General features: G+C 46.3%; 1 protein-coding gene across 2 annotated transcripts; it reads left to right on the forward strand.

Moving 5' to 3' along the window:
• Nucleotides 1-748: 748 nt before the first annotated feature.
• On the forward strand, nucleotides 749-16,692 carry LOC111845984 (phospholipase ABHD3-like). Of its 2 annotated transcripts, none has more exons than XM_023815762.2 (9): nucleotides 749-1,027; nucleotides 2,280-2,443; nucleotides 6,718-6,900; nucleotides 7,824-7,869; nucleotides 10,860-10,972; nucleotides 11,300-11,473; nucleotides 14,170-14,218; nucleotides 14,551-14,716; nucleotides 15,214-16,692. In XM_023815762.2, exons 1-9 carry the CDS (start codon nucleotides 866-868, stop codon nucleotides 15,390-15,392), a joined length of 1,236 nt encoding a protein of 411 aa, XP_023671530.1. In that variant the 5' UTR covers nucleotides 749-865; the 3' UTR covers nucleotides 15,393-16,692. The 2 variants fall into 2 exon arrangements, with proteins under 2 accessions (XP_023671530.1, XP_023671531.1); XM_023815763.1 differs by having other exon boundaries at nucleotides 895-1,100.
• Nucleotides 16,693-21,185: the final 4,493 nt, after the last annotated feature.

Consider the following 21,185-nt stretch of genomic DNA (forward strand, 5'->3'; position numbering starts at 1 on the left):
TTATTTAGAATTATTTCAGAGGAATATTCTTCGTGTAGCAGGAGCGATATGTAGTCTGAAATTTATAGATTCTGAATAACATTTCCAAATAGCAATCCTCCATCTCTAGTAGTGCCAGTGGCCAAGTTAAGACTGTGTACTGAAGAATTGGATACAGAACTACATTTCCCTACAAGGGGCCGTGGCGGCCAACAATAATCACAGCTTAAATACCACTTCGTGATCGTATTACTCGAACAGAAATGACTGCGCAGTGTGCGTAGTATTATATACTCATATGGAAAAAAGAAGATAAATAATTTACCTGGCAAACCTCACTTGTGATTTTTTTTTCCGGAAGTTGTCACAGTAACACTGACGTTATACGTTGGCATGCTACGGGCAATGTCAATATATTGTCAATGTATCTTTATTATTTGTCCAATAAACGTGATGCCATATCTAAATGGTTATATTAATGGTTTAATACCATTTTTGCAGCTGCATTCGTCTGTTTACAAATAATTGATGACTGCATGCAGCTTGATCTTGTTCTTTGTAAACCATGTCGACCTGAATTCGCACTGTACCTCCTCCACCGTCCTCAGCAGGGTGTCTCTATGATTACAAGATCGGCCCCGTTTCGTGCAGTTGCAGGATTGGCTTATTCCCAAAAAGCCATTGTGCAAATTCAGCCTTTGGGTGTTGTATCTTGGAATGTCATTAGGGGTGCGTTTTAGTGACGTGTCCGCGATCGCCTCCTTCAGGCTGCTATAGGATCAGCATCTCCCCGGTCATCGCTTTCGCTTGTCTCACTCTCGCACACGCTGACTGCGCTGCGGCATCCCTCAGCTGCCTTCATCCGTGTAGTAACAGGGACCCGGCAATGATCGCACTGGAGTTCAATTTCAATGTCTTGACAAGGGATCTGCCAGTTTACCTCGAAAACCAAGTTAAAATCGGGCTTTTCGGCTCTGGAGTGGGGCTGTCACTCGTACTCGGCTTCAGCGCCGCGTACGCCTGCTACTACCTAATCGCTGTAGCCAAGGTATGGTTGGGGCATAGGTAGATAAGGCAAATGGATTTAGGTGCTTTTTGCGATTATAGGACGCATGCATCAGGTAACGTAACGTACCGGTCTCTATTTCGAAAGCGCATAATCAGTTTTAAAATGCTTGCGTTCAGCTGTTCCACGTTTGCCCTAGTGACCATTCGGTGACAATAGATTGTGCAGATCGCGTATTTCAAGGCAAATTGATATCATTAAGGAAAAAAATCTGACAAAGTTTTATAGACGATTCGTCGTTTGTCATTTTAAATTGCTGTACATCGCGTATAATATCAAAGTAATAAATAACCTCAGTACATTAATCATCGTAGCTCTGTGATATATTGAAGTGCAGTGTAAGGTTATTCGTTCATATAGCACGCGATTCTAAAGGTGACGTATTTTATACTACATCACAAAGGTTTTAGGAAAATAATTTATTTTTTTTATGTCTGAGAACAGTAGATATAGTACTGCGCTTGTTACAGTTAATTGTAAATGTTATATGCGGCGTTCATATCATAACATAACCGATAATGCTGTAGTTGTTAATATGAATAATTAATAGACCTACTTTAAACGAACAATTAATTAGTCATAAATTATATCTTGTGAATAAGGCAAAAGGAAACACACCCGTATTAAAAGGCTTGTGTAAAAAAAGAAGTCGTGTAAAATATTAGAAACAACATGTAACCGTACTGAAACATACTGTATTACTGAGACATTAATCTGAACATATAAAGCTTTGGAATACAGATAAAGCATTTAGAGGTTATCACAGCAGATCTATTCTCCTAGACTTCCCAGTTGGGATTTCCTATTGAGATTTTAGTTAAAAAGTCCAGCTCTTTAACTAGTGTTTAACTTCTGACCATAGACTGTCCTGCTAAGACGACCATGTTAGTTATTATTTGCCGTCCCTAATATAAAATGTTGACTTTAAGTTGGGCTCACATGATTTAATTCTCCCTTCGATGGAGTCTTGTATGACCTTCTCTCAAAAGGCTCTTGTTATTGCGCAGAAAAATGGGCACTGGTCAGTGTGAAGTTGGGACACTCCAGTGTTGCATCAACACTCCCAGTGTTAAGCCAGGGGATGATTGGTAAAGTCCCTCTTTAATGGCAGATGCATTGCCGCGTGATTGAAATGGTGTTCTGGAATCCTGGTCTGGTGATTGATGTGAAGACTGCTCAGGACGTGACGCCATTCGGACAGATAAGAACAGCGTATTCTCGCCTTCTTTTGCAGAAACCTCAGCTTATTGGAGGTGGGAAAAAGTTCTGCGAGTTCCTGAGGGAGCAATGTCCCGTGGTGTCGGAAACCTATTACCCCACTTTTTGGTGCTGGGAGAGCCGCGTTCAGACCCTCCTCAGACCCTTCGTCACAGCGAAGCCCTGGGTCACCTACAGAAAGTGAGTCATTATTCTCTATTTTTGTGTTGCTGTTGTTCCAGCACTATGACATATCGGTGGAAAGAGACATTTTTGCATGACATCTCATGTTATCACCTCAGGGACACTTTGCCACCTTCTCTTGGTTTCTGTTGCTGTTCCGACTGGTGCTGAACCCCCCCTCCAGCTAAACAGTAAGACATAAGAATTGGACAAATGCCTTCAACGATATTCAACGGATAATGGGTGTGACCCTGTCCTTCTGTTATGGCGTCTGTGATGTTACACTTTCTTTGATTTCCCGTTGTCTCTCGTAAGTAGGATGTTATTCCGTTATCTTAACCTTAAAAGAAACCTGAGGCTAAACAGGTATAATCTCAGCTCTCGGTCTCCTCACTCGTGTGGTGAAACACCTGCGTTGCAGAGGAACCTTTGGGATCTGTGTAAATATAGATTAAGTACATTGCATTATCAACCGTTTCAGCCGTTGACCTGGTTACATAATCGGCAGTGACAGCTTGACGTTTGATTCTTTCTCATTGGCTTTCTGCACCGTGGCATTAGACTCCAGTCAATCTATGGCACTGGAGCTTCGCAAAAGTAAGAGGTGTTGACTGGGTGGTCCCTGGCTGCGCAAGAACATTCCCATGAGGATTACCAGGCAGGACACTAATGGGCGAGCATTAATTAAGTAGATTTGATAATTAATCGACTTCCAAGTGTCCCCCCCCCTCCACAACTATTCTTATGTCAAAGAGGTTCTAGGTTTTTGGCGTTATGGAATCCAGAGCATTGGGGCAGAAGCTGGGCCAGATTCATGGCTGCAGCACGTTTCTGAAGCTGGACCGAGTGTGTGGGATTGCAGTGAAGCTGCGACGGAACTCTACAGCTTCTCCTCTAGAGGGCTGCGGCATCTGCAGGTTTTTACTTCTGGCTAAGCACTGCCAAGTCCATCAGCGGTTGTCTTGGTTAAGTATGTTTCATTCCCCTCCTGAGTTCCGACAGAGCCGGCGGACCTTAAAGAGCCAGAAACGTTCTGGACGGAAGCCCGTCTGGGAGCAGAGTTGAGTAGCTCTGTCGTAGATGGCGCTGGGTGCACGGCCTGGGTCTACTGCCCTTTGTCCTGCTATTTAGTCAAGCGTAGATTCATTGTATATGACTGCAGAATACATCACTGCTCCTGTGGACTTAGCCATCCAGAAGAGTACAGAGACATGGTTCCTAATCCTGATCTCACAGCATGACAGCTTTGCCAGATTTTCCTTCAGCAGGGTACATTACCTCATTCAGGGGATCATTTTGGTCCAGGCAAGTTCCCAGGTTCTTGACCTGCTCATATGTCAGAGTATCCAGGGACAGAAAAGCACTCAGGGTGACAAATAGCATGGTTGTTAGGGATTGTAGATATTACGGAACTTGTAACCTAAAGGTTGCCGGTTCAGTTCCCAGGCTGGGATCCTGTGCTTATAGCCTTGAGCGTGATGCAGTATAAAAGCAAACGTGGAATCTAAGTTCACGTGTAAACTGTGAATCGAACTTAAAAAATAGCATAAAATGGGGACGTTACGGGGTATTTAGCAGGGGTGACTGAAAAAAAGAGAATGCAAATAGATAATTCATCTAACAATATCACAATAGTGATTTTTTTTTTTGCAAAGTAGAGTGAAATTGAGTTTTTAAATGACAATAAAATGTTAGTAAATGCGTTATTTCGAAGTCCCTTGTTTTCTAATTTAATTTCAAACATAGAGGAAGTGCTACCTTCTCTACCTCTATGGACCAGCCATTTCGATCTCTTAGTTTCCTTTATTCTTTTGCAGAGAATGAGAATTACACCTTTTGGGGGGGGGGGGGGGTTCAGGTTTGGTTCCCATGCTCATGATTTAGTCCATGCACCACCTGGGACTGAACTTAGACTAAGCTGTTGTCCTCGATTGCAGATCTTTGCAGCTGACTAATAATGCTCTGACCCCAACCAAGGATGTCCTGAAATGCAAGTCTTATATATATCATGAAAATGCAGGGATTCCAGTGCACCTATAAAAGCCCCCCCTCACTCTGCAAGTAGGTCTCTCCGCAGCCACCGTGCCAAGCTGCCAGGCTGACCTTCTGTGCATCCTTAACGCTCTGTAATTTCATACTGTCTTTGCTGAGTAGTCTGCCTCTCTGCTCTCTCAGTCGGCCCATCTGAGTGATTGTGAAGGATTCCTCCAGCTAAGTCTCTCTTATAGGGGCCCAGCGTATTGATCGTCCTCCTGTACTCAAATACTCCCTAATGAACCTTCTTACACACAGCTGGGGGCTCTGATAGGGCGATTGCATCAACCAGTCGGAGGGTGGCGGACTTCAAAGTTGCTGTGCAAAAAAACTGAAGGCAAACGTGATTCAAGAGGAACCTTCCGGCCTGTTTTAGATTTCCGTGTCCGTGTTCACTTCATTCAAACAGAAATCTATGTTCCTGCATTCATATTTCACTCTACATGTAAACATTTTGCAATTTTAGCCAGCATGACCTTCTTCAAGCAGTCAAAGGAGTCGTCAAGAACTTAAATGTCATAGACAAAATAGAGAACACTATACGGGTGTAGATTTGGCTATAGAGAACACTACAAGGGTGTAGATTTGGCTATAGAGAACACTATACGGGTGTAGATTTGGCTATAGAGAACACTATACGGGTGTAGATTTGGCTATAGAGAACACTATACGGGTGTAGATTTGGCTATAGAGAACACTATACGGGTGTAGATTTGGCTATAGAGAACACTATACGGGTGTAGATTTGGCTATAGAGAACACTATACGGGTGTAGATTTGGCTATAGTGAACACTATACGGGTGTAGATTTGGCTATAGAGAACACTATACGGGTGTAGATTTGGCTATAGAGAACACTATACAGGTGTAGACTTGGCCACGAATGGGAGGGGCATATCCTTGCCAACACTGTGTGCATTTAGGGGGGCGGGGCTGATTTAGGACCTATCAATGCTAAAACAAAACCTACGCTCTTGGAACACCAGAGTAAATTTAATAGAATTACTTTTAAGAAACTCATTGTAATCCGGTAACCAGGAAAGAGAGCAGCCAACAAAGTAGGTCTTAGCAAAAAATTGGCATTGGTGTCCTAAAACGACCTTGTCATAAAGCCCTCACAGCTGCAGAGATGCACGTTAACACTTCTAAAATAAAAGAGCCAATTGTTGCACGACAGACACGCGGCTCCTGTTTGGGATCATCGCCACCTGGTGCAAGGTGCCGCACGCATCACACGGCGCTGGGCACAGGTGCTGCACCCCCCCCCCCCCCCCCCAGTACCGCATTCGCTGGGACGAGGGCTGTAGGGGGAGGGGTCCAGAACATTCCATAAGGTCTGGTACAGACAAAGGAGTCTTTGGACAGCCGGATTGCATTCCCACACCAAATACAGAAAGGCGTTTTGCGGTAGGAGGAACACGAGAGAATAAAATGAAGGATTTTAGGGTCAGATCACTAATGTAAAACCGCAAAAAAAGCAGTGAATGGAACTGAAACACTGGCCTATATTCAGATGAGAATTAAAGAATATAAGCTGTTTAATACATTGCCATGTATTTGATGTTAAAGGGAAAGACATACATTTGGGGGCTGGTAAATTAAAGAGAACAGTCATTACCCTGACATCTATTCACATCTATCCATCCACTTATCTAAAGCCAGAGGAGCCTGGAATCTATCCCAAGATGCATTGGGCCACAAGGCAGGGGACACCTCAGATGGGATGCTGGTCGATTGCAGGATTTTGTGTTTAATATTTTATATTGTTATTTGTTTAATGTAATCTGACAATAATGGCGATCAGTCTGAATTTTATGTAGTGGCCACGGGTGCTATAGAATCTCCCTAGTGTGTTTGTCATTAATCTGCCTTTCTCATTAAGCTGCATTCATCCTGTGTTATCCCTGCCTTGCATGAGGACACAGTGATCGAGTGCTGAGCAAATCCACCTGTGAGCTACTGCTCGCTCCAGACAGGGTCCACACAGGGCGAAATCAGAAAGAGGGAATTCAGACGCGTTACTAAACACCTGAAAACCTCTGACGCCTTCGCCCGCAAAATTCGTAAGCAGCTAGGCGAGGCCCCCATGACAGGTGCAAGCGATTTGCTCTCCGTCAGAGACGTTAAATACTAACTTCAACTTTGAGGAGACGACTGTGAAACTTTGAGGCGCTGATCATTGGTGGAGAGCGGCGGACCGTGCCTTGTGACATCCCGTCTCTGAGTGTCTCTATCTACCTTTTCTCGGATGCCCGCAGCGAGCTCATTAGAGCAGCAGATGGAGGACAGATTTCCCTCGATTGGTTTGACAACGATGACAGCGCCGCCTACCCCGACCCCGTCACTAGACCCACCGTGCTTCTGCTTCCGGGGCTCACCGGCACCAGTCGCGAGTCCTACATCCTGCACATGGTGCAGCAGAGCCGCGAGTTGGGCTACAGGTAGGTGCCTGTGGATCTAAGCCATTGAGGAGGTAGCGCGGAGTAATCTGCTTCGGGGCAATTAAAATTGTATGGGGCCAAGTTAAAGTTTCATCAAGGACAGTGAGGGATTTGGTCATGCACTCATTTGCCGTCACAAGCAGGTATGCGGAGAACACCTGTCTGCTCCACCCATGGGTGTAGATTAGGGGATGGATGGCAGGGTCATGCCCCTGCCAATGTTGTGAGAGAATACCAATCCTGAAAGCAAATCCACGCCCTTGGCTCCACCTTCAAACCAACACCTGTTTCATTTGACCGATCACTTTATACATCCAAATATTTGGTGGAGGAGGAGGCCGAATTGTCCATCGGCATTAGGTGTCCGCTATGCTCTCGATCTCCTCAAACGTCATGTCTGTCAACTCTGGCATCTAAAGCCGCTGTCTTGTGGGCTTTGAAGGCCCGTCGCATTCCCTGACCTCCATCTTTGAAGCATAGAAAGTTCTAGCAGATTCCTAGCAGCCTTACAGCTTTTTAGGAGATGTTAGACTCACACCAGACAGGTGGCAGGGAGGTTCCCACACCCGAAACGCACACATGAACATCATGTGACAGGGTCCACGGGTAACAGAAAGACAGTAATACCCCCCACCCTCCCAAATGAATAATTTCTGAGCAGGCCTTGGAAGATCAGACCCACTGCAGTAAGAACAGCCCCATGTAAATTGCAAAGTCATCTTCAGAGGGGACTGAAGAACACAAAGTTTTAAAAAATCCTGCAAAATGTTCCTTTTGAAGTGTTCTTGTTGATGTTAATACCTTCCAGGCTTTCGAAATGTAGGGCATACCTTTCAAATGGAATTCAAGCATACTTTATTATAACCACGACGTGAATAATCCTGTGTTGGAGGTGTAATGGTATTATGTTTGCTGCCTTTCAGATGTGTGGTCTTCAACAACAGAGGGGTGGCCGGGGAACAACTACTGGTAAGTGAGAACATGAGTCTCTCAGTGTTTCTGTGCTCATTTCTTTGGCAAATCATGATTAACCAGGTACTTATTACCTAAATAATACAGCAAACTGTATAGTAAAAGATATCAACTATAATTTACATTAAATTCTTTTTATCAAAACACTCTTGCACTTCTTACTCTTCTCTTAAACTGGTGGATGAGATGAGAGAACACATTTAAAGGGATCTGGGCACACATTTAAATGGATCTGAGACCAGACTTAAAGGGATCTGGGCACACATGTAAAGGGATCTGAGACCACATGTAAAGGGATCTGAGACCACATGTAAAGGGATCTGGGCACACATTTAAAGGGATCTGAGACCAGATTTAAATATATCTGAGACCAGATTTAAATGGATCTAGGCATACATTTTAAGCGATCTGAGCATACATATAAAGTGATCCGAGACCACATGTAAAGGGGTCTGAGACCACATGTAAAGGGATCTATGCACACATTTAAAAGGATCTCAGCACACTATTAAAGGGATCTGAGACCAGATTTAAAAGGATCTGGGCACATATTTAAAGGGATCTGATACCACTCCTTCATTCAAAATCCTCAGACATTGTTTGCAAACTCTCCTGTCTAGCTAATCCCTCAGGATATCTTTGGGGATTTAGCTCACAGGCCTGGGGAGGCCAGCACTGCCAAAGCTGCCTTATGCGGTTAGCGAGCCATTTCTGTTTGTATTCGGAGGTACAGTTTGGATCATTGCCCAGCTGCATGACCCAGCCATGGCCCAATGCTTCCTGGTGGGTGGAAGCAGCCAGATTTTGGTCTAAAATCTCACATTAGATTAAGTTCCTGCCGCCACGGATCCTACCAAGATTTCCAGCCGAACCAAAAAGCTGTATCTTTGTTTCATCTCACCACTGAACCCGACATTTCACCGACGTTTGTGGTTTGGCTCCACCAGAGGTTTCCTCCTGGCAAACCTGCCGATCAGTTTGCTGGTGTGGATGCAGCATCTTCTCCTGCTTCTGGAGACTTGCTGTTCCCAGCCAGATACATCTCAGCTCCAGCTGTTTTACGCTTCCTCTTAATTATCGCTTTAGCAGCAGAAATAGGTTTTTCACATGTGCAGCTTTGTTTATTTATATAGCCACAGCTTGATTTATATAGGTCAACATCCGTTTGTCTCATCCCATCTGTGCGTGCTGTGGTTGTACCCATGGTGATGGATGGCAAAGGGACCTGGCCTGTGTGGTACCTCATATTTATACCCCAGTGGCACAGGAAGTCAGGCATCGCCACTCAAGAGATCCTAAAAGTTCTGATGTGCTTATAAAAGGTGAAATGTGACCGTATATAATTTAGATTTTGGTCATGAGATTTTTAGCCGCTCCAGTTACTGTAATGTGTGTGTTTTGAGGAAAATAATGTTCAATATATAAAATGTTAAATTTTCTTTCAGGATTTCTTTACGTATTTTTCCTGGAAAGGTTAAATTCGTCTCATAATTTGAGTGTAAGATAAACAATGAGGTGAACAGTGAGGATGCACTTTGTGGCGTTTTCTTGGTCATTTTGTCAGAAATTCTGGAGGCCGCTGTATTTGGGGTCACGTGGGGTGAGATCATGACATCCGTGGATCGTTCTCATGCTCCTTGATCCCATTTCAGTCTGTAATGAGATGAAAGTGCAAAGTCATCGGTTTGTGCTGCATGGAGGGATGCAAACCTCTCTGGTACCGTCTGAATCCTGGAACAGGCTGGGAAATGGATGCTGTGAACACTTACAGTTGAGGGGGGGGGGGGGCGCTTCTTCGCAGAGCTTTCCGGAGGCCCGCTTGTGACTATGGAAGTAATGTGACCCTCGTGGGAACGTGATGTCTTTTTTTTTGGGGGGGTGGTGACGTCTCCAGTCACAAGACTGGCACAGCATATGGTGAAGTGGTGGGGGGGGGGGGGGGGGTGATGGTTTTAGATTAAGCCCTGGGGCAGACGCTGCTGCTTTCTCAGACTGGCCATTACTCTGGCACCTTTTTTTGGTGGAAAAGCAAAACGTCGGGTTTGAAAGGAGGAGCCATTGTCTCTCTCACTCCTGAGTCAACACGGCCCCGCCCTCCTTCTGCATGCCTCCTGTTAGACTTTGCTGCCCTCACCGCCGCGGCCCGCTGCGCTTTACGGAGGGCAGGCCTCCTGATGGTTCATGCTGCTGACAGCGTGCTCTTCCCGGGTGGCTTGGTGCTCGCCGGCCTCCCTCGCTCTGCTCTTTGCTGACTCGGCACTTCCTGCGGGCCTCCTGACTCTGCGGTCCATCCCTCTTGGCCCGCTGCAGTTTGTCTACGTTCCTCTACGCCCCCACAGGGCCGATTCTAGTTGTTTTTAAGGTGTGTGTGTGTGTGTGATGTGAAGAGGAGTCCATCCTAGTCATTAGCCAATGAAATGTTTTAAATCAGTGAATGCTAGGGGAGGGGGCACACTGGGGACCAATCAGCTTTTGTCTGGGGTCAGTCCCCCTGTGCCCCTGCCCCTGTACAGAGCCCCAGACCCCCATCTCATGCCCTCTGCTACACCACACTGGCACCGCTGTATGTGTCAAGAATGCCATTGTTCCGGCTTGATAACAGGAAGATGCAGGGAGCCAGGGTCCGGCTGGGGGGGGGGGGGGCAGCTTCAGATGAATTGCTTCGTTGTGCGTCGTCGGGGGTGAGATCCGTGTATCGCTGCGCTCGGGCGCCTTGGTGGGATGCTGAGGGCCAGTCGGCCATAATCAGGGCTTTACCATGTGATCACATAGGGGGCCAGATGCAGGTGGGTATGGGGGCCTGCTTCCCTGGGGGGGGCTGTTCCGTGTGCTCTCATCATGTTCATCTGTAGCCCTCCTCCCATCCCATCTGACCCTCGGCATGACGTCATGAATGCCCATTGTTCTAGGACCTGCTGACGCTCCCCCTACCCTTACTGTCTATAAGAGGTGGTCTCTAAATACCTGCTCCCTCCCATGTTGCTCAGACCCCGAGGACGTACTGCGCCGCCAACACTGAGGACCTGGAGGCTGTCATCGAGCACGTGTACAGGAGCAGTGAGGGAGCCCCCATGATGGCTGCCGGGGTCTCCATGGGAGGGTGAGTATGTCGCCCTCCCACGAAAAAAAAAAGCCCATTTGAATCGTCCACTGTTCTCTTAAATTACACAGACGGACGGAAAAAAAAACAAACATCACACCTTTTGAGGAGCAGTGCTGTAAAGATTACCCAGAATCCTTTAACCTATTTTTTGGAATATTTTATGATCATGGTTATCGCTGGCACAGAAGGTTCTAGATTAAAACTGCACTGCCAACGATTTGTCTTGCCCTTTCTCAACACAGAACTTCATATTGAGATAAACGTTAAGTATCCTGATTATTTTTGCTCCTTCGGAACAAGCCCTTCTGCTTGTCTCCCTGTCAGCATGATGCTGGCTAACTATCTGGGCCGCAAGGGCCAGGACACGTGTCTGCGCGGGGTGGTGGTCTTCTCAGCCGGCTGGGACGTCTTCGAGTGCACCGCCTCGCTGGAGAAACCCCTGGACCGCTTCCTCTTCAACTCCTACCTCACCAGCTGCCTGCAGGCCTCTGTGGACCGGTCAGTGTGGGTCTGCCCCGCCCCAGGGCAGATCGCGCCATTTAGCATGGGTAACGATGGTTGATTTCCATGAGGATGAGGTGTGGTGTCCGTTTGCATGCAGATGGGTCATTTTGAATGATTTTGAATCAGCCGAGGCCTGTTTGGATCCTCACGGGTCTTTTAGGTTCAGCATGGGGCTCTGCAGACCAGCTTGGTTCTGTGTGAACCCACAGGCAGTGGGATTACGTCCAGGGCAATGGGATCCACACTCAGCAGCATGCTAATTATTAAGCAGGCCTGACTAAGCGATCCTCTGCTGGCGGCCTTCCAAAGCTCCGATCTCGGGAGATACTCTGCCCTCGTGACATACATGTCCAAGCTAGCAAGCCCAAGCCCTTAACGAGGTCCTCCTACTGGGTGGCGACATTTTCCCCAAGACACGCAAGGTGCATTGAGCAAACGGACGTGTCTGCTGCTGTTTTATACCAGCTTGCCTTTTTGTGTTATATGCCGCCTTGTATCTGGCACTGGGTTGTTAATCTGTGTCAGTTTCTGCGGATTCAAGCCCACAGAATCAACAGACATCAGGCATGTTCACAGGATCAGACTATTTCAATCGATCACAGATCGATTACTGACGGTTACTGTTACATCAGAACTGCAGTTCATCTTACATTTGCAATTTGATGTATTGTATTGATTCTATGATTGATTACAGGGCTGTGCAGAGACTTTTTGAAGGGCGGGTGCTCCACCAGTAAACTTTATGGAGGGGGGAGGGGAGAAATTAGTGTGATCGTCTGTGATCAAAAATGGGCACTCTGTAACGGGGGGCTCATGCTCCATAATATTCAAAAAAGAACACTCAGGACAGGCGGGGGCACTTGCAATCGGTCATGAAGAAAGGATGGGTGCTCAGGAATCCCCCCCCCCTCCCCACCACATCCCAGGTGAAGTTTTAGCTGTAGCTAATTGTTGTGGGAACATTTCATAATTGTCGTAGCGTATAATTTTCTTGTTTCGAACGCCTGTACCATGAGTTCCTCACCAGAAAGGTTGTTTCAATGTCGTGAGAAGATAACACGGCGGCACGGTGGGGGCCACAGTGGCACATTAGCGAGGATCCTGAGGTGAATCACAGGGAGGATCTGCCCTTGACAAGCTCACACAGAGGCCCAGCTGGACCAAGAGCCTAGATTAGCTCCGTGGCCCCCGGGGTATCTTCACAACGCCCTCCCGGCGGACGAGCCACCCGCACGGTCCATGTGACATGGGGCTCAGAGCCGCCCTTCAAGTTCTAACAGATCCCGGGACTCGGTTCCAATCCCAGGACAACAACTCGCTTGCCGACAAGGCCAAGGAGCAGATGAGGCAGCAACCATGGGGAGTCATGGCGACAGTCATGGCGAGAACCAAAACCCACCCGTAAAGATTGTGCAAAACATACAGGTGTGCAGCTCCCCTACTGGTGACGGTATGCCCGTGCAACAGGCAGGCACGTTATTGTCCAAAGTGACACACAAATGAGACAAATAGGAGTCAACTACACATAAGGGCAGCTAAGCTGAGCTTCCAATGAATGTCCAGGTACAAGTGTAAGCAGTAATGCAGCAAGAACTACACAACATCCTTCAAAGAAAGCAAGAATCTGATACAACAGCTATTCAATGATTCGAACATTAATTAATAGCATTCAGGGAACATGGAGAGACATCGGGCAAGAAATTACTGGAACAGATGGGTCTTGAATCGTTTCTTGAAGGTGATGAGGGAATCTGATGACGTACGTTCAGAAGACACCCGCGACGCGTAACACGACGCCTATCCCTGCTGGCTCAGTCCGAGGATGACAAAGTGATTTGTTGTGAGTTGTTTGTGTGCGTCTTTATCCCCAGAAAGTCAAAGAGGACGGCGCTATAATTTACGTTCTCCCGCTGTTATCAGGATGAAGCACATCTTTGAAGCGGACGTGGAGCAGAAGACATGTTGATAGCTGTTGCTCATTAACTTGTTATTCACTCTTTTGTTGTAATTATTTTTCCCTGCAAACCCATAGTTAAGGCTGCTGAAGGACTTAGCGATTGATACAATACAGTAATAATAATAATTTTTAAAAAGCCACATACAGGTAGTGTTAAAATGGCGATCCTCATCTGGACAGGTGGTTAGAAGATGGATGGATGGTTGGATGGATAGATGGATGGATGGATAGATGGATGCAAGGATGGGCTTCAGAAGTATGATAAAGGCTCTTCATGATGATCAGGCTTAAAGTCAGGTGGTAACAGCATCATGAACCCATCATGAACTCATCATGAACTCATCATGAACCTTGCCTCGCACGTCACCTTGGAGTTTGGTGCCAGCCAGCCTGACTATGTCTCTTTGACAAGCAGTCAGCTGCTCGTCGCCCTCTTGGTTTCAGACTCACATTACAGCCTTATAATTTCGAAGGGAGTGACGAGTTCCCAGTCCTGGCAGAGCATGCCAGCGACCTTGACTGGCCTTCAGACTCTGCCCACTCATCAGTGATTGTTGAAGTGGTTCTCCTTCAGATGCTACGCTGATGAGTATCTATCGTTTACTCATGACTGAACAGATTAGCGTAAATAGTTCTGCAGGATAGCATTTTAGCATTACAAACCTCTACAGTAAGTTGATCATTATGTCGCGGTTGTTATGATTGTTACATGTGAATTTCTGCTCTATTCCAGGCATAGGACAGTCCTTGAGAAATGTTTTGACATTGATCACGTGATGAAGGTACGTCTTCAGTGAACTAGAGACTGTTAAGCCATCGTTTGGCCTTTCAGGTCTGTCTCGTCCTCAACCAACCATTATGGGGGTGACACATCCATAAAATCACTGCGTCGTTGTAAAATCATCCTCCTGGATAATTTGTCTTACAGAAGAATCAGATCTCGCATGAGCGTGTTTATGATGGAAGGGTGACTTAGATGTTCCTACAGGGCTGCTAAATTACCTTTAGGAAGTGCATTTGTGGGAGAAGGAGGCTGCCAGATCTTCTCATATTTTGATGTCAAATATTTGGAGCTCGCCGCACTGTGTCACCTGCCCTCCCTGTCCCCCCTCAGGCAAAGACCATCCGTGAATTTGACGAGAGGTTCACATCCATCATGTTTGGCTACCCAACCAATGAGGACTACTACCAAGACGCCAGTCCTGTGCACCGCCTCAAGTCCGTCCAGGTGCCCATGCTGTGTCTCAACGCGGCTGATGATGTCTTCTCCCCACACCATGGTGAGATGTGACGTCGAAGCATTTGTGGGGGTCCTGGGCACATGGTGTCCTGCCTATTAGACTGAGCAGTGCACCCGTGCTCGAGCCTCGGGCTTTCCAGTAACACCATTACTGAGCGGGTGACTCCAGTAATGCTGTGAGGCCTGGGTGCCAAATAAGAGCAAGGATTGGCTGAAAAACGGGAGCCGGCATGACGTGAAGCCAAGAGATCAGTTAGAGAGCAGAAGTACTTAGGGTCAAAGGTTAAGAACTTGCCCAATGCATCTACAGCAGAGCCTGTCAGAGCTAGTGCTCGTCAAATTACGCATTTTGTCTTTAGCTACTATATTACCTCATTGTTTACTATACTACCCTCTCTAACAGCCATAGTACATATTAAAAGATAAGTATGGAACCGTAACAGATGTTTTTGCAAGTACTCAGTCGTTATAGAATTGCATTCATTGCTATGTCTGGTTTTCTCGGTAAAGACGGAGGCTTTGCTTGCATCTCCACAGCCATTCCAGTGGAGGCAGTGAAGCAGAACCCTAACCTGGCTCTTCTGATCACATGCCATGGCGGCCATATTGGCTTCCTGGAGGGCCTGTGGCCTCGCAGAAGCACCTACATGGACCGGGTCTTCAGGCAGTTTGCTAAGGCCGTCATCGAGAACGGGAGCAGCCTGAGAGACCTTTAACAGCCAGGACTCGCCTACACCTCCATACCCTCTCCCTTTATCCTACCATGTTCAAAAGAGAGAAAAGAACTACAAATACTCAACAATAAACTTTAGAAGGGCACATCTGACTCAACGCACAATCGCAATTCTCCCAAAGCATGAGTAGCATTCCTTGTTAGCATCATGTTAGTGTTTCTGTAGCGCCCTTCATTGTGGCTCAGTTGGGATACAGTTCCTCACACAGCTAGAGAGAGTGAAGGCGGTGTGGCTCGGTCATGTGTTTGACTGACAGTGTTCAGAAGTACTGTAGCACTTATGATACTTTTAATTTATCTGTGTTTTTTTAAGAAACCATTTGATGTGTAGGTGTAGTCCTCAGGGATTTTTCAGTTTTGTTTTCTTTGTGCTTTGGTTTTGTTTGTGTTGTTCCCTCTGTTCTTCCATACTTCCCTACTTGACGTAATGTGTCGTCCCCTGGATCTCAGACCGTCTGAAGTGTCACGATGCAGCATCGTACACACCAAATACGAGCATAAATGTAAAGCAGATGACAGTAGCAGTAAATATGGTGGATGAGGAATGGGAAATTGCACTATTTTAGATAGGGTTGACCTAGCATACCGGCTAAAACAAATCTGACTATGAGCTATGCTTCTAGCACCCTTCAAGATTGAGATTGCAACCATTCAGTCCACGAATGTCACAGAGGTAACACTTGAATAGCTTGTACACATCGATGCCAGTGTCTCTGAAAAGCCTTAATCTCTGCAACTTTGATATCGATGGCTCCTCTCCAGAGGGGGTTTCTCAGTTAGGTTGGAATCATAGAAGAAGTTCTGTTCTACCTGGGAAAAGGTGCTCTTAACCTTGAATATGTTGCTTTTCCTCATTAACCCGAGGTGCAGTCATATCAGTGTTGGTTTAAAAAGTGTCATTCACATGAAGATGATGGATTAGTGCTGTCCGAAAAACAACCTGACTTGTGTGACTAATTGTCATATTGTATCACGCACGAGATATTGCGATGTTGTTTCTGTGGGACGTTCTGGACCTCCTCTTTACGGCCACCATGCATGTCTCGCTCTCTTCGCGATAGAACTTTTCCGGATTTTACAGACCTCCCATTGCATCCTGTAGCGTAATAGGCAACATTTTCTACCGCTAAGACTCTTAGCGTATTTGTACCGGGTTGTCTAAGACGGTCATGCAGCAATAAAATTTTACCATAAACTGCAAATGATGTACAGTGTGTGTACATGTACATAAGTATATTATAATTGCATATGCTGTATTTAATAAATTGTGAAGTAAATACTGACAGAGGAATTTGTCTCGCTGACTGTTTCCTGTGCTTAGCAGTAAATAGCTGGACTTGATACATTGCATTGAGTATGCTGTCTGTATTATCCGTGTGTGTGTGTATGTGTGTGTGTATGTGCCCTGTGATGGAACCTTGAACCCTACGCTGCTTGGATGGACTCCAAGTGACCTTGACCTGGATTAGCATTTAGAAAATAGATGGATTTCCCATAGACCGTAGTTTCGAGTTCAGGGTAACATTGAGCCTATCCCAGGAAGCTATCACAACATATACAAATTCCAATTCACTTAACTGGTTGTTTTTGGACTATGAGAAGAAAGTGAAGGGTCTGGAGGAAACATGGCTAGAACATGAGAAGAACATGCAAAACCCACACAGCTCTGAAGCTCCCGCACCATCCCTCTAAATTGATTGTGCTCGATTTGAGAAATACAAGAACAGACAATGGCTCCACTAAGGTATAAAAAGTATGAACTTTTATTTAAATAATTTTGGCACTCGACTATAGAACTCTAAATTAACTTCTATGTTCCAGAATCGCCTTTTCAGGTCAATACATGTGAGCAGTGGAATTTACTGCATTATTATAATTTTGTAGTATTTCATAGTTTAAGTTGACATTACAAACGAATGTTATGGCTACCTTTTTGCTATTTTTAGGGGAAACATTTGAAACATCTTTTGTCGACGTGGCATCATGTTTATGCTGAGGGCTCGCCTTTCTTCTCCGCAACGGTAATTCCGTGCGTGGCAAAGTGTGTCAGGATGAATCCTATCGCTAAGTATTTTTATCGCACTGAACTCACTTCATCAAGGTCCCGAACAGATGGTTAGCGCCGTTACATAACGTCTGGGCGGGGTTCGCATTTGGCCAAAATGCAAATTTTCGGCAAATTAAAAGGCCCGGCTATCACCCGTCTTCGCCTCCTTGTGTGCTCCACAGCTCAGGTCAAAGGTCAACCCTGCAGTGGCTACTGTAATATGTGTAGTATAATGAGCAATTGCTTCATTCTTTATTCCCCAGTGGGACTCTGGCAAATTGAATTAATCGCTGACGCTGCTGAACTGGATAGAACAGAATCCCCCGAGGTCATTAGACCCCTATTGTCCATTATGTAGGGAGCAGCGGAGAGGCGTCAGGATTAGCTGGGGTGTCTTGGCCAGCTGTAGGGACAGCTGTGGATGTGCCAACACAGCTGTTTCTCCAGAAGGACCGATCCTCAGGGAGATCCATCCCGCCTGTCCTCCTCCCTTGTCTGAAAATAGCTCCCACATAATTCACGGGCCAAAAGCGGATCAGCACTCCTTGAAATACCGAGGCTGCCCCTACCTGGTGGACAGCAAGGACGAGGGTCAACACGGCCTCGGACAAGAGCTCTTTGTTCGCCGCGGATGCCTCCATAGAGCTTCGCACACTGGGTTCCCGGTTGGGTTTCAGGGCTGTCCAACTACATCGCCAACGGAACAGCGAAAAAAAACCACATAATGGTCCAGTTAGCAGCAGATTTCTGATTCACTGGTTACCACCACTCAAACCACACATTTGTTTCGGGCCCCCTGTTGGCCACAAACTGTCACTACACTAAATATGAAATAAACACATTCCTTATGTTGGAGATGCTAAAGCAGAATGTTCTGCTAACCAAGCTACGTTTTTTTGACTGAACATGCTAGCTATGTATTTAGATTTGGGTTGCGGGGGGGGGGGGGGGGGGGGCAAGGGGTGTCAGGGGGCCCCAAAGTGAGTTTTGAGTAGGGCCCCATCTTAGCTAGTGGTCAGAAGGTTTGTGGGGTTATCTCTCCTCAGCCTCTGCAGGTACAGCAGCTTGCTAGCCTCTGGTGTGTGTCTGGCCATGTGCTTCGTTAGCCCCCTACCGATGCAGCCTCGCACGTCTCAGCTGAGGCCAGCTATGAGCTCATTAAGACCCCATAAGCAATAATTAAGCAGCTGAACCACCATTTCATCTCAGTGCCACTGAGTCAAACCCTTGACAGCATGCCAGCATAGCAGCGATGTTATGACGGCGCCCCCTGCTGGCGCCATCAACTCCTGCTGACCTGCTGTCTCACATTTGGTTCAGCAGTCGAATTTGTGGTTAGCTAGATTAGAGTTACACTGTAAACTCCAGATGAGAGACGCACTATAATAACCCAGACATCCCCAAGCAATTAAACCAAGCTCTGTAACTGGTGTACAGCAGTATTCATAGCTGTGTTTGTGTTTTGCTACATAAAGCAACATGTAAAATAAATAAAGACTAATACACAGAGGGCAGAACTGTGACCTCACACCTCCATGGTCCGGGGTGGGGGGGATTCCCTGCTTCATCTGTGTGGGCACTGATGCTCTAAGATTTCTATCCACAGTTGCAAAACGAGATGTTATTTGGTGCCTGTTAATATTTCCTTAGTGTGTGAGTGTGCGCCGTGAGAGATGAGCTGAGGAGATAATCTGCTGAAACCACTGAAGTAGAAGTTTGCACACTCTGATATGTGACCTTATAAGCCAACCGAAGCCCTTGGAAACTGCGAAGAGCAGAAGTTCCTCTTTGCAGGTGTGGCTTCCGGGCTGCAGCACCTGTTTTCCACACATCGCAGGAGAGATGATCCAGCAATATAAAAAATGACACGTACACACACATTTATAGGTCTGAGGTGCTGACATATACACACACCCAACCAAAACTCTCAGATGTATAGATTTGAGGTTCACACACAGACACACACACACACACACAAACACTGTACTGGGCATCTTTCTTGAAAATCAGCTGAACAGAAACTCGGATATAGATCTCAGTTCAAGATAATTACCCCCCATACCTCAGCTCCGGGGGGCAAAACTGAGGTACTGTCTCTCATCTTTACCTTTCCTTCTGAATAACTTGTGACCCTGCTTCTCTAACGAAGCTCTAAAGCTGACAGTGTTGCTGAGAGAAGCTCCAGAAGGTTTTCGGGCCACTCCCTGCATGGAGATCCATGGTCTGCGTTACAGCCCAGGAGACCTTATGGGTTCTCTACTGTACGTTCAATAGAGAACAGTGGAGATGTCTTTGGTGTGCGTGTGAATGCTTGCTGACACGACTGTGACTTTGACTGTGAGGATGGTTCTGAGATACAGCACACTAGGGCTGTATTTCCCAACCCAGTCCTCAAGACCCCCCACACAATCCACATTTTTGCTCCCCCCCCCCCCCCACACACACTTATACCAGGTATTCGGTGTTCTTGATTGGCTGGGAGCTGGGAGGGAGAAAAAATGTGGACTGTCCAGGGGTCCCTGAGGACTGGGTTGGGACTGGCCTAGAGTGCTATTGACCCCCCGATTGCTGGTTCGAGTCCCCACTTCTATACCACAGGCAGCTGATCGCACCCCAAATCGTACAATAATTAACACTTTGGCAGCTTATTCCTCAGGTTCTATTTCCAATATGCCTGAGACGCATGTCCGTCTCGTAACATAATTTTATTGTGCTATATGCAGATGACAATAATAAAACCTTGTACTTCAAATTCCTTCTCCTTCTTTGTCGAAAGTGAAGGACGCTACATCGCATCTGGCTTCAAGGGAAGAGAAACGACCACTTTTCCCTCCCAGAAGGTCTTAAGGTGCCTTCTCCTGATGTAAGACAGCGGAGATGTTGGTCATCTGAATCAGCTGACTTAGCGTTGACGGTGTAATCAGGACAGCGGCCTTGGGAGAGCAGCGGAAGAGTGGACATCCCTCACGGCCCAAAAATTACCGTTAGCGGTAACATTTTCTTCAGAATCACTTTGTCTGTGAAACAGATTTTACGTTTTGCGTACTTTGTAACCCCACGACCGTGTCTAAGATAAGCTGGTAGGAGATGGATAATTTGACATACATTGTAACATTTTCACTTAGCTGACTCCCTAGGACAAAAATGTCTCCCTAGGATATAAAAGCACGGTCTCACTGGGGACCAGGGCTGTTAAATGATTCCTCTTAATGGTCACAGCTAGATCAGCCGTGTCCGACTTAGCTTCGGGGCACGTATGATAGGTGCCGAATTTTTCTAAAATCCGTAGATGTGGAAACTGCTCCCCCTGCTGTCTGCATGTATGTTGACACGTCCTTCTGTTTTTGTGTCGCGGTGTAGCAGAAGTATCGCTGAAGACGGTTTTAGCCATTGCGGCTCTAAGTGAAGTCACACAAAACTTTCTCACACAACAAAAAGTCACACAAAAAAGTCTCTCACTACATACGAGAATAGCAAAAATAATAAAATAACAGCAAAATTAATTTCTGAATCAAGTGGGCATTATGTAAACGGTTCAGAAAACAAAAGTCTTTCCCCATCTTTCTGGAAATTCAGCTAGAGCGTAAAGTAATATTTTTTTGTGTGTTGACCTTAAATAAAGAACAGGGCTGTTGTTTTTTAACAAGAACTGAAAATACTGAGAACTGTACCCCTTCCTGGGGATTTGTTAGTAACACATAACCTCAGTTCTGATATACAAATGTCCAT

The sequence above is a fragment of the Paramormyrops kingsleyae genome, chromosome 4 (genome assembly GCF_048594095.1).
Source record: "Paramormyrops kingsleyae isolate MSU_618 chromosome 4, PKINGS_0.4, whole genome shotgun sequence".
Classification (NCBI taxonomy): Eukaryota; Metazoa; Chordata; class Actinopteri; order Osteoglossiformes; family Mormyridae; genus Paramormyrops; species Paramormyrops kingsleyae.

What these genes read in the sequence shown, in the direction of transcription:
- LOC111845984 (XM_023815762.2), top strand. Translation starts at nt 866, where the DNA reads ATGATCGCACTGGAGTTCAATTTCAATGTCTTGACAAGGGATCTGCCA. An exon ending in AGCCGCGAGTTGGGCTACAG is followed by an intron (nt 6,901 to 7,823) that starts GTAGGTGCCTGT and finishes GCTGCCTTTCAG; the next exon opens with ATGTGTGGTCTTCAACAACA. An exon ending in GCCGGGGTCTCCATGGGAGG is followed by an intron (nt 10,973 to 11,299) that starts GTGAGTATGTCG and finishes TCTCCCTGTCAG; the next exon opens with CATGATGCTGGCTAACTATC.